General features: G+C 48.7%; 1 protein-coding gene across 2 annotated transcripts in view; it reads right to left on the reverse strand.

Moving 5' to 3' along the window:
• Smyd5 (SET and MYND domain containing, class 5) overlaps window positions 1-13,442 on the reverse strand; it is a 340,355-nt gene that overhangs the window by 238,563 nt on the left and 88,350 nt on the right. For both annotated transcript variants that reach the window (XM_068360043.1, XM_068360042.1), the window contains exon 3: window positions 11,668-11,788. In XM_068360043.1, the coding sequence (XP_068216144.1) occupies window positions 11,668-11,788 (121 nt within the window). The remainder of the gene's footprint in view (window positions 1-11,667; window positions 11,789-13,442) is intronic.

The raw sequence follows: 13,442 nt of genomic DNA on the forward strand, positions 1-13,442 counted from the left end.
GCACCCCAGCAGTCCCGTCCATCCAAGACCGCAAAATCAACGACAGCAGCGAAGGCAGTGGTGTCTAAGCCCTTTCTTGTCGAGGATAGGAATGGCAAAAAGTCCTCCAGAGGGATAAGAATCCTAGAGGGAGCAGCCGAGGCCACAAACGCTAGGATTGGCAGTCTCCCTGTATGTCCACCAGTGGGGGGATGCCTACAAAGTTGCTCAGACAGGTGGCAGCAACTCGGGGCCAATTCCTGGACGATTTCCATAATCAGTCAGGGATATCGCGTCATGTTCACAACATCTCTACCTCCCCTGACGACGAATCCAGTGTCATTAAGCTCCCTTGCCATGGGGTCGGCAAGGGGGCAGACCCTTCGGGCAGAAGTCCAGACCTTGTTGAAGAAGGGCGCTCTCCCAGAGGTCCTCTGGGAGTACGCGTCCTTAGGTCCAGTGTGCACATGAAGTCTTGCAGTCTTACTGCTAGTCTGACCGTATCTGTGGTCTCCATGCTGAACAGAGTTTGTTTGACATATTTGTTCAGAGCTGAGAGGTCGATGACTAATCTCCAGCCTTCAGACGCCTTCTTTACAAGAAAGAGTCGACTGAAGAAGCCTGGAGACCCGTCGAGGACCTCTTGGAGAGCGCCCTTCTTCAACAAGGTCTGGACTTCTGCCCGAAGGGCCTGCCCCCTTGCCGACCCCATAGCAAGGGAGCTTAATGACACTGGATTTGTCGTCAGGGGAAGTAGAGATGTTGTGAACGGGACGCGATATCCCTGACTGATAATGGAAATTGTCCAGGAATCGGCCCCGAGTTGCTGCCACCTGTCTGAGCAACTTTGTAGGCATCCCCCCACTGGTGGACATACAGGGAGACTGCCAATCCTAGCGTTTGTGGCCTCGGCTGCTCCCTCTAGGATTCTTACCTCCCCTGGAGGACTTTTTGCCTTTCCTATCCTTGACAAGAAAGGGCTCAGACACCACTGCCTTCGCTGCTGTCGTTGATTTTGCGGTCTTGGATGGACGGGACTCCTGGGGTGCTGGAGGCTTATAGGGCTTGGATGTCAAAGCCCTATGAAGGAGGGAGTCTTGGTGAGATTTCCTCCACCTCTCAGCGGCCTGTTCCACATCCTTAGACTCAAACAAGATGGATCCTTCTAAGGAAGAGTGTCTGAGCCTATTGATCTCGGTGCTAGGGACCTTCAGATGGAATCTCTCAGCCACCGCATCCCGACGTTTCAGGATGGTGTTTGCCCACAAGTTCGAGACTTGGTGGGCCAGAAACTCGATCGTGCGAGTGCCTGAGAGTAGGAACGTCTCCATAGCTTTCCTGGTACGTTCTTTGGAGAAATCCTCAGAGCGTATCAGGATACCTAAGGTCCCTAACCAGATGTCCAGCCACGAAGTGGCTTGCATAGCACACTTCTCAACCTTCTCCTGGTTAAGGATCTCGGTTGCCGAGAACGAGACCTGCCGGTTGGAGTCTCTCTCAAGAGGGACTCCCCTGGTAAGCTCTTCCAACGAGTGGTGGAGAGGAAGAGCTAAACAAGGCTCCTTCAAGATCTCAAAGTACCTCCTCTGCTGTACGCGAGGAGATGGAAGGAGCTTGTTGGCGGCACTGGAACGGTTGGAGAACGGCATCTCGGAGAGCTGTACAGCAATCTTGTCTCTGGTACTCTTAACCCCTTGAGACCAGGGCAGAGCTGCACTGGTCTTAGAGGGTTTCAGAGTACTGAATACACGGTCCAAGACCGTGTCCTTGCCCTCTTGAGGAGGGATCTCTGGGTTGGAAAACCCATTGAGAGCCCTCATTAGAGTCAGAACTTGCCAAAAGGCATGTTCTGACTCTTGCTGTTCTCCTCCTGACGTCGGACTTACAGCGAAGTCTCCTGTCCCCAAAGGCTCTTCTTAGGGAGAGTCGCGGACGTTCTCCGAGTGGCTAGTTGGCTCCGTCCTTGGTCTTGTAGAGGACTTTGGTAAAGTCTTAGTCCTTCAATTCCTTCCTGGGAAGGATGTAGGACTGTAACATCGAAGATGGTAAGTTCCTTCCAGCCCCCCCCCCCCCCCCCTTGAGAAGACCTCTCAGGGCAAGGAGAGGTTTCCCTCATTGGTCCGATGGGGGAAAATCTCACCTCACGTGATTCCCCTGATGACGGGAATTCCTCATCTGACAAGGTATGAGAGATCTGGGGGAGTGAAGGAACCTGCCTCTAAGGCTTGCGTGGAGTCAACTTAGCCCTTGGAGAAGTTACCGCGCCCAGAACTCCTCTTTTTCTCTTCAGAGGGGTAGAGACAGCCAAGGATCTGTGACCTAATTCAGAGAAAATAGGCTTGAATGCCTGTGTAACTGCTCTGATTAGTGCCCCGAACCAAGGCTGTTGGCTGATACCCGCGCTGTCAGACACCCCCTTTGAAGGGCCAGGGATAGAAGGATCCCTGGGAAGAGTTCCTATAGGTGGGTTCGCCTGGAAAGATTTAGGGATCCTGGACCCTTCTGGATGTTTCCCTTCTGTCACAATACGCGCTGTTATGCGTTTGCGGGGAGGGGAATGCAGCGATGGCGACCTTGCCGCGCGTTGTTCAGCAGTCTCGCGCGCGGGAGGATATTGACGCTCGCGCGGGGGCGTGTAATGGTGCTCGCGCGATGGAGAATACCAGGCATCACGCGCGAGAGACTGCTGGTGTGCGTGCGGGTGCGCGCAGGCGACTGCGAGGGCGCGAGCGGGCTCGCGGGAGACTGATGGCGCACAGGAGCACGTGCGGGAGACTGTAAGCGCACAGGCGAGCACGCGGGAGAATATTCGCGCGCGCAGGATCAGGGCGTTGAATGCGTGGCCGAGAGTTCGCGCGCGTAGGATCAGGGCGTTGAATGCGCGGGCGCGTGGGTGAGAGTTCGCGCGCCCCTGAAGAAGCCGTACGGCGAGCGCGCTCAGGAGAGATACTACTGGCGCGCAGGCGCGCAGTTGAAGCCTGTGGTGCTTGTGGGCGCCTGTCAGAATGGTGGCGCACAACTGCAGGAGAGAATGGGCGAGGGCATGCGGGGCGCACATATCCTCATAGATGCGTGCAGGTGACTGCGCGTGTCGGCGCGGTGGAGAAAGCTGGCGCGTAGGCGAGTGATGGCGCGTGAGAGAAGTCAAGATAGAATTCCCAATAGCGCCCAGATCAGAAGATCGTGGGCGCGCAGGGGAGATGACTGCTGGGCGTGGGCGCTGGCGCGCAGGCGAGCAGGAGATCGCTGGCGCAGGAGATCGCTGACGCGCAAGAGATTGCTGGCACGTAGGAGAGCGCTGGCGCGCGGGCAAGCGTTAGCACGCAGGAGATCACTGGCGCGTAGGAGAGCGCTGGCACGCGGGCGCGCAGGATATCGCTGGCGCGTAGGAGGTTGATGGCGCGCAGGAGGTTGATGGCGCGCAGGAGGTTGATGGCGCGCAGGTGAGGGTTGGCGTGCTTGATCAGGCAAAGCCTGGCGTGCAGGAGAACGTGGGCGCGTATGCTCTGCATAGCGCATGAGGGAAGTATGCGCGCATTGGCGCATACGCCCTTGATGCCCTGTATTAGGGTTAGATGACGAGGCCTGACGAGCGTGGAGGTCAGGTTTCGTTAGCGCGTAGCACGCATCAGCATTCACGAATGGCGACGGCTGGTCGGCAGGTCTGTCAGGTGGAAGGTCGACGTGTCCTTTGAAAGGACGACTTTCCACCGAAGGGGATCGCGAACGATCCGCAGAGAGGTCCAGGACCAAAGCAGGAACAGTTCGATGACGAGGCTCCTCTGCGGGGGACTGCAACGAAGATGTAGAACCAAAGAGGCGACTCCTCACCGCAGGTAAAGGAAGGCCTCTCTGGCGAAGAGGAAGGGGAGCCTTGCGACGAATATGCCCTTTGGGGGCCGTGGGATCAGCAAGCTGACCTTCTGCAGTCCTCCGAAGAGGAGTCTCTGTAAGTGAACTCCCCCGAGGGAGAGAAACACCAGCAGGAGAGACTGTTGGACTTAGTTTCTCCCTCGTTGGTTGAACAGGAACGGGAGAAACTAAACCGTCAGCTACTGTAGGGTTTGAAGAGGCAGAGGTAATGGAAGATACCACACTGGATACCTCTGACACTACAATGTTGACAATCGACAGAGGATCAACCTCTGCCGGAGGCGGCGATTGCTTGACAGTGGCACCCAATCGGATGTAGTCAAGTAAGACTTCCTTGGAGGGCGAACCCACAAGCCCCAAGGAAGACCAAAGCTGAAAAAGATGGATTAGTGATACATCCTCCCCCGGGGAGAGAGGTGGAGCTGCTTCGCTATGGGAAGCAACACCATCTCTCGAACCCCGAGTTTGGAAAACAGAACAACGGTCTACGCTACCACTCGACGGTCTCTCGAAAGAGACCGACCGAGCGGGAGCTTCGGAGGAGTTTTGAGCAACAGAAGAAGAGGCCTTGGGTTTTTCTCCTTTCAAAGAAACCTTCGAAGGAGAAATATCCCGTCTGGACTTCTTCCGTCGCCGCGAAAACCTCTCCCACTGGGAGGTAGACCACTCCCTGCACTCACTACACTTATTATCGCTATCACACCGTTGACCTCTGCAGTAAGGGCAAAGGGTGTGAGGGTCTGTCTCGACCGCCGACATGAATGTTCCACAGGGGCGGTCGGGTAATCCAGGGCAGGTGCGCATAATAGCAGAGGCCAACTTCACACACAACTGTCAAAAAGAGAAAGCAAAAAATCATTAATGGCTGCCAAAGAGCGGCGAGGATGATAGCGGACACATCTGACTACCATCCGAGCCGAGAGCAAAGCTACCCTCCCCTAAACCCGCTAACTAGCGGTGTGGGTAGTAAACCCTCGTTAAATTTTAATGGCTCGTCATTTCAGCTACGCCGAAAGTAATACCCCTATTAAATAGCGTGTTTGTATTCCAGTTATGGAACAAATAACCTTTTGGGTTACTGTACTGTAAATCCATAAGAGACAATCTTTATTGTTCACAGTTGAAGCATAATGTAGGACCTTGTCCAAGGACCATGAAATGGGCTTCGGAGGAGCTGCAGGCCTAAGTCTAGTGCATGCCTTCGTGATCTTGTTAAAGATTTCGTTCGTCAGGTCCACTTGGAAGGTGTATAGATGAGGTCTAGTCTTACACGTAGTTGTCGTGTTGGCGGCCAGACCTTGTTCATGAAGGTGGATAACGAAGGACAGACAAAAGTCTATTAAGATTTCTTTCGGTACTTTTGCTTTAACGAAAGCAACCCACTTTTTCCAAGACGAATCATATTGTCTTCTAGTTGACTCGGACTTGTATTCTTCTAAGAAGTCTATACTGCCTTTTGAGATCCTTAATCTTTTCTTAACCGCTAAGGCGAGAAAATCATGAGATGAAGGTTTTGTGTTCTCTGTGATAAAGCAAAGAGAGTCGACTTCTGAATCCGTTGAGATAGTGCTGGGTTCGGTAGAGGGACCAGCCTCAGCTTCAGTTCCATCACCAGAGGGAACCAGTTGCTCTTGGTCCACTTGGGGGCCGCTAGAGCTGTCGTTCCCTGGAAGGAACTTAGCTTGTGAGGACCTTCAGCAGATCGGTTGGAGGGAACAGGTAAATCCTGGTCCATTCCTTCCAACCGAGGGACATGGCGTCCGTTGCCTCCGCCAGAGGGTCCTTGTATGGGGCTACATATCAAGGTAGTTTCTTGTTGTCGCTCGTCGCGAAGAGATCGATCTGCAGTTCCGGGACTTGTTTCAAGATGGAGGAGAATGAATCTGCGTCTAGGGACCATTCTGACTCTATCGGCTTGAGCCTGGATAGAGCGTCCGCTGTCACATTGCGGAACCCTTGTAAGTGAACTGCTGATAAGTGCCATCTCTTCTTTTCCTCTAGACGAAAGATGGCTAATATCACATGGTTGATATGGGGCGATCTCGAGCCTTGTCGGTTCAGACATTTCACTATCACTTCGCTGTCCAAGATCAGCCTGATGTGGACTGATCTGCGAGGGGAGAGTTTTTCCTACGTCAAAAGGTCTGCCATGGCCTCCAAAATATTGATGTGAAAGGCCTTGAACAGAGATGACCAAGTCCCTTGGAGTTTCCTTTGATGGGAGTGATCTCCCCATCCTTCCGTCGAGATATCCGTGTGGATAGTCACCGATGGTAGAGGTGGTTGCAAGGGTACAGTCCTCGTTAGGGTCTTGGCCTTCGACCACGGCTTGAGAAGTCATCGTAGTAAGGCCAGTATAGGTCTTTTTAGATCTCTTCGAGCATTTGATGCGTATCTTCTCCAGACTCATGATGCTTCTTTCAGCTGTGCTCTTAGCACTGGGTCTGTTACTGCTGCAAACTGGAGAGAGCCCAGTACTCTTTCCTGTTGGCGTCTTGAGATCCTGTTGGATTTCTGTAGTTTCTTGACAAACCCTGCGATCTCCCTCCTCTTCCCTGAGGGAATGGAGAGGCGGTGTGACCTCAGGTTCCAATGGATTTCCAGCCATGGAAATTCTTGAGCTGGAGAGAGTCGAGACTTCTTGAAGTTGATCTTGCATCCTAGATGTTCCAGGAACTGGATCACTTTCTTGGATGCTTGCAGACAAGACGTTTCAGATGCAGCCCACACCAGCCAGTCGTCCAGGTACGCTGTTACCTGAACACCAGGCGTAGTTGTTGCATGACTGCGTCTGCAAGTTTCGTGAAGATTCTTGGGGCTATGTTTAGTCAGAAGGGTATGGCTCTGAGAACATACTTTTTCTTCTGTAACTTAAAACCTAGGTAGGAGGAGAGGGGGCAAATGACTAGAAGGTGCCAGTAGGCATCTGCCAGGTCTACCGAGACTGTGAACGCCCCTTTGGGTAACAGGGTCCTTATGTGTTGAAGGGTTAACATCCTGAACTTGCTGTTTTCTATGAACTTGTTGAGTGGCGACAAGTCCAGAATGACTCTGAGTTTGTCTGAGTCCTTCTTGGGAACACAAAACGGCCTTCCCTGGAATTTGATGGAGTTTGCTTTCCTTATAACCTGTTTGCTCAAGAGCTCTAAGGTATATTCTTCTAATGAGGAGGTGGAGTGTTGGAAGAATTGAGGAAATGATGGTGGAGACTTGTTCCATTTCCATCCTAGTCCATTCTTGATTAGGCCGTGGGCCCAAGAATCGTAGGTCCAACGACCCTGAAAATGTTGGAGCCTCCCTCCTACCGGAAGTATCTCCTTGCTTCAATTGTTCGGAGGGTTTACTTCCTCGACCGCGTCTTCCCTTACATCTTGAGGGATGTCTAGAGGGGCCCCGTCTGGATCCTTTACCTTTCAGCTGAAAGGTAGTGGCCTGCCTCTCAAACCCGGGGTTGAATGCTGGTGACTGGGCAACCAGCTGTTGAGGCACCACTTGGAAGGTGTTCTGTGGTTGGGCCACCACTTGGAAGGTGTTCTGTGGTTGGGCCACCACTTGGGGCACGGTCTGTGGTTGGGCCACCACTTGGGGCACCACTTGGAAGGTGTTCTGTGGTTGGGCCACCACTTGGGGCACGGTCTGTGGTTGGGCCACCACTTGGGGCACCGCGGTCATGGTGACTGTGGGATGTTGTTGAGCAGGCTGAGGGGGAAGTCTAGACTTCTTCGTCTTCTTTTTAGGTTGGGGACCCGCATCCGGGGAAGACTTCCTCTTTGAGGAGGTGCCCCACTTCTGGAGAAGGTTTCTATTCTCCGCGGTGGCTTTCTCAACTACCTCTTTGACTACTTTGTTCGGGAAGAGGTCTTTACCCCAGATGTTAGAAGATATCAGCTTCCTGGGTTCGTGTTTCACTGTTGCAGCAGCGAACACGAACTCTCTCCAGGCTCTCCTAGCCTTCATGAAAGCATACAGGTCCTTTACTAGGGTGGCCATTTGCATTTTGGCCAGGACCATGAGCATATCTGGGGTACTTCTTTGGCCTGCACACATCACTATGAAGCTTTGTAGGGATACGGATGAAGCAAGTCTCTCCTTCGTCTCTTGTTCCTGCGCAAGAGAAAGTCAGAAAGTTTAGGGAGATTCTCACTAAACTATCGTCCAGCAATGTCTGCGTCAAGTTTCCCTACTGAGGTTAAGTGGACTTCCTTCCATGGGCAAGGCTAATGACAGAGGCCTGCACTCCTCTAGTGCAGGGCATGGTTTACCTGCCTCCACTGCCTTGGCAACAGTTTTAAAAGCCTTCAATGTAAAGGGGAAGGCTATTGAAGCAGGAGCAAGAAAGGTAAGGTGTTTCTTGCTCAAGGCAGACACTTTCGAGTTTGAATAGCCCGCATTTCTCAGGCTACTCGACAAGAGAGCCTGTGCCTTATCGTGGTCAAAAACCATGACCACCTTCGGTTCTGTCTCCTCTTTTGGCATTGGTTCATGCTTCAGTCGAATGAAGCAATCAGGGTAAGCGTTAAAGCTTGGCCAAAACTGGATGTCGTCTAAGGGGACGACTCCCATCTTCTCTGAGATGTAGAGTTTGCCGTTAGTAATCGGCATAGACTTCACATACCTCCAAGGATTGGTTTTGGAGCAGGCTGGGAGGTCTTGGACTCTGGATTGCTTGTATGACCCTCGGGAGGCGTTAAGTGGAGCTTCACGGAGCTCTCTCTCGAGTCTGGTTTCCCTTGCTTCGCCTTACTTGCGAATGTTCTCCATTAAGGATGTAAGATGGTCCCAGTGTCTGGCTCATGTTGTCCAATGGAGGGGTAGAAGCTGAAGAAGTCGAGGGTAATGGCTCTGGTGCCGGCACAGATGGAAGGGACTCCGACTCAACATCATCATCTTCTTCCGGAGGTAGAGAAGACTCCTCCTCGGGATCATCCTTTAGTAGATCCTTTTCAGTGTCCGTGGACACTTTGGACATCCTTTCCTCCTGGTGGATGTCCATGCCTTGCAACGCCTCACTGACATCCATCTCGATGGCAATCTGGACACAGGGAGATCCGGGTTGTGCTTGGGGCACGACAACTTCACTACCCGCTTTCGGGAACCGCAAGCTACGCATCCTATCGTTAGGTAGGTATGGTCCCGGAGAGTTCTTCTAGAACCCTCGTACCCACTTGCGCAGCTTTAATCGTGCCGCATCCCTCGACTCCGTTGACTTGGGGTTCGACGAAACCTTCGGTCACCAAGGTCCGGCAGATGTTGCAGTCCTGGGGTCCCGGTACAGCAGGGTTTCGGTAGTGATGGCGCAGGGGGCATGAGACCTGCACGCTTTGTGACCGTAGAAGTTCCTACTCCTGTGGTTGCAGAAGATCGCATCGCATTTCATCTGGGGTTCCTCCAGTAAAGAAAGGAAAATTAAATGAGCATGCAGTTGTTTATCTCACATGATAAACAGATTATGCAAAATATCAATATTTTAACCATTATAGCTTATGATAGTAAGCCAGAAGAGAAATAGGAAAGACATACTTGTGTATCCTTTCCAGCCAATTGCTGTGACCTCCCCCCAATATTAAGGTTATAGAGTTTCCTCTATCAGGGCAAACTCAAAAGAGAAGGGTTCTAACCTCTAGGGATAGAATAAGTGCATACTACCACTGACCCTTCTTAAATTATTTAAAATTGTGGGGTAAGTTATTAACTGATTTCTAATCAGAGTATTGAAGGAATTCTTTTCTTTCAATATAGAAATTGGTCTCAGCAATAAACTGTGCAAGGATACACAAGGTATGTTGGAAAATAACTACTGTATAATATATAATATAGTTTTCTGTCTGCAGTATATACTATACTGCAAATATACTGGCTACTGTATAATCATATACTATAGTTCAGCCAGCATCTTGCCGGCTAGGCTAGCACCTGGTGGCACAGTCCGGGCGGCATGTCGCCGGCTGGGTAGTACCTGAAGGCACTGGTCCAGCCGGCATGCCGCCGACTGAGCAAGTACCTGACGGCACCGGTCCTGCCGGCATGTCGGCTGGGTTAGTACCTGGTGGCACTAGCTGAGAGAGAGAGAGAGAGAGAAAGATTGGAGTGAAGGGCTGCCTTATTAAAATGTATGTTTACATTATATAAGGGTGTAAGTATATAACCTTACTGCCTTCCTCCAGAATGAGGGTTCAAATGGAAGGGGAGAATGCATCATTCAAGCTTCCATCCAGCCACAAGATCCGTTGCCGGTCATTGCCGGTTTCAGTTATGTGGATGGCAGTCCAAGGGAGGACTGAAGAACACTCAGCAGCTGAGGGGTCTCCCACCGGCAGCCGTCATAGCCGGCACAACCTTTCCCGGAGCCTTGTGACCATAAGGGAAAGACTGAGTGACTATACAGCTGCTTATGTAGGAGCCCGGCTGGCACCACAATCTACCCGGCAAGCGGTAGCTAGGCCATCACTAAAGGACAGAGAGGGGCAGGGAAAAGGGTTCTGTATCAAGTCTAGAAGGCGGCGGCTGGATTGCCGCCACTTCCACACAAGGATGAAACTTTGTTTCAGTATCGGTGCCATCCTAGACGGCAGAAGAATATCTATTCTTCAGCCTAGGGTCTGCCGAAACAGGACTAGTCTTCTAGACCGCAGGGGAGAAGGTGGCGGCATCATACCACCACTTCAAGTGTGGCCTAGGGAGGCTTAGCTTCCAATGCCGACAGCTCTAAGCCGGCAGGGGAGTGACTACTCGCCCTGCCGCTCGGCCGCCGGCAGAAAAACTGAATACTCTGGGGTTCTGTCGAAAACCCAAGCCGGTATACTCGCCGGCAATGGTGGGAGACAGAAAACACTAGCCTAATCAAGCCTGAGTGAACTACTCTATGGCAAGACTAAGATAGGGTTGTCGCCTATGGCGGCACTCAGAGGGAAGGAGGGATTACCCTTAAATCTCCACAGGAGACGAGTATCGAATTATATAATTAATTCTAGGAGATATACTATCTATTGTTGAATTGATAAAACGATACACGAGGGTAACCAGGAATAATGAAAGTATACTAAAGCGCATAGGCTAGGTAGCTTAGCGCATGGCAAGATCTCGGTTATCTAAATCACCGAAACTCTAACGTATACGATTGACATAAGGAAGAGGATATTTGTATACATAATATATCTTTACTAGTATAATTGTGCCTAATTAGCTTTCATAATTTATTAATGCTATTATCACCGGGAATGTCGTTCTGCTAACTAAATAACACATGCATAATGAACGACAGCGCCCATGGCGCCTCCGGTGACCGGCCAAGCTCCAAAACACATTAAATTAAACTAATTTTACTGTGAAACAGGAGCTAAAAATTATACACTGTAAAGAATAAATACTCAACTTTCCAAAGGCAGAAGCAGCTGGAGATTGCATATTAAATCCTCTCAATAACGATCAAAAGCGTTAGATAACAGGGAAAACCACCGTGCGCAATAGCTACTGAAATAGGAATGACCGCCATCTTGGAGGGGTAACTGATAACGACTCTCCTTCAATTTTGCCACTTTCTCCCTCAAAGCGAAAATGCTATTTGGGGTGAAGATGGCTATTTGTCGTATCAAGATATACGTCCCCTGATTTTATGCGATATCCTTTAGAGAAATTTTAAGGATATTCGTGCGAGGAGTTAGAATTCTGGAGACCTAAAGGTCAATTCTCTGGAATATCACTGTAGCCAAATATCCCTAGAAAGCTACCAATAGGAACCTTCCATCAGGACGACATGGCTTGAGCCCAAAAAATGTTGCTACATATACCATACATAAATAACAGTAAAACACTTACATCACAGTGGGGACACTCAACAATCGAATCTTTTTTAGTATCACAACACTCTGGATATGGAAGGGCCAGCTGAGGATTTTGTGCAAGTCGAGAGGCATTTTCTTCAGCTGTTTCGAGCGGCCTGAAAGAAATAGACATATACAGTACCAGATTACCACTAAACTGAAATTAGAACAAAAATACTATGTACAGGATTGCTACTAAAAATTAATCTAAAATAAAAATGGTAAAATTTCTTGAGTGATATACCTAATGTAATAATACCCTTCTTATGCAAGTGTTGGGACTAGTATATAGAAAAAAAACAGAACTTCAAAATGGATGGTGAGTATATTCATGAGTCATTGAAATATGCCTTCTGAAGGATGACTTTCATTAAACCAATTTTGTGAAATTATCCATTAAAATTTGGTCAAATCGGCTAACTCATAAGCAGACAATTATATACACGTAGCTATAAATGAACTCATAAAATAATTATGCCATTGTATTGAAAAACCAAACATACTGTAAATATTAACAAAAACTTCAGTGTGCAATGATGACATTGAAAGTGTATTCAAAATTTGTCAACAAATATAACCAAATTTACAAAACTAGCATAACTGTACTAAAAAGAATAAGCTCTTTCTTAATTAATATAATTCTTCTATGACACCAAAATTAACAATGAAAACATTTTAATTAAGAGGCAGAATAATCCATGAGTAATATTTGTCTCTCTTAAAACATTTTATGCTCAGCTTTTTTTATCAAAATATCATGAACATATACATTTTCAAAGTAATAAAAATGCAAAAAATACTATGGCTCTACTGAGGATTATTGTTGACTGTGTGATTATTGTGTATGACGGCTTATGTGACTCTTCTCTGAGCATCTCCCTCTCATCCCAGCAACACTACAGCATTCTTATGACAACTTTTACCAGACTTCAATACCGGGTATCTTCTTCCCAATCCTTTACTTTACATTAATCAAGATAAAGAAGTTTCACAGGATGAGAGTACCACTAGTTTTTTATATTTTTTTCTTACATTATTTCTCTATCAAAAATTTGAAAAATCGTCCACTATCAAAATTTATATACTGTATCTAACATTATCTTTTCTGATTCATTAGATATACACTAGAACCCCAGATATTAAACTTAATTATGAAAGGTCATTCAAAGATAGATGTTCAAACAAATGAACGAATTTTCCTCTTAAGTATTATTGTAAATAGGAGTAATCCATTTAAAAAAATCCAAAATCACATTATAAAACAGGAATGAATGAATTAAACATTTCAATCATAGACTGGTATGGTAATTTTTCACCCTTGAATGTTAGAACCCTTTTGAGTTGAAAGTACATCATGTCTCGTAGAATGTTGGTGCATGCAACCAATTGCAGTGCCCACCTTTTAGGGGAGGTGGAGAATGCCACATATGTAGATGCGACTGTGAAGGGCTACAAGATGTAGTAACTGTCCATTTGAGACCGTTACCCTTCCCCTGAAGATGTGGACAGTCCAAAGCCTAGGACGTTCAACAAGTAAAGTAAGCATCAAAAGTGATGCTACAAATTTGAGAATTTCGTTCAAAATTCACTAACTGATAATAACAACATGTAGCTCAAATACGACCAGAGGAAATGGAGCAGCAGGGTCATATGGGAGCACCAAAAGGTGATAGGATATATAACGGCTCCTCACTTATCCTTCCCCTTAGAGGATTAGACTGGGAAAAGTCTATTTGGGGTGCAGATATCTATGGTTATCTTAGGATACGT

Source organism: Palaemon carinicauda, chromosome 36, assembly GCF_036898095.1.
Source record: "Palaemon carinicauda isolate YSFRI2023 chromosome 36, ASM3689809v2, whole genome shotgun sequence".
Taxonomy (NCBI): Eukaryota; Metazoa; Arthropoda; class Malacostraca; order Decapoda; family Palaemonidae; genus Palaemon; species Palaemon carinicauda.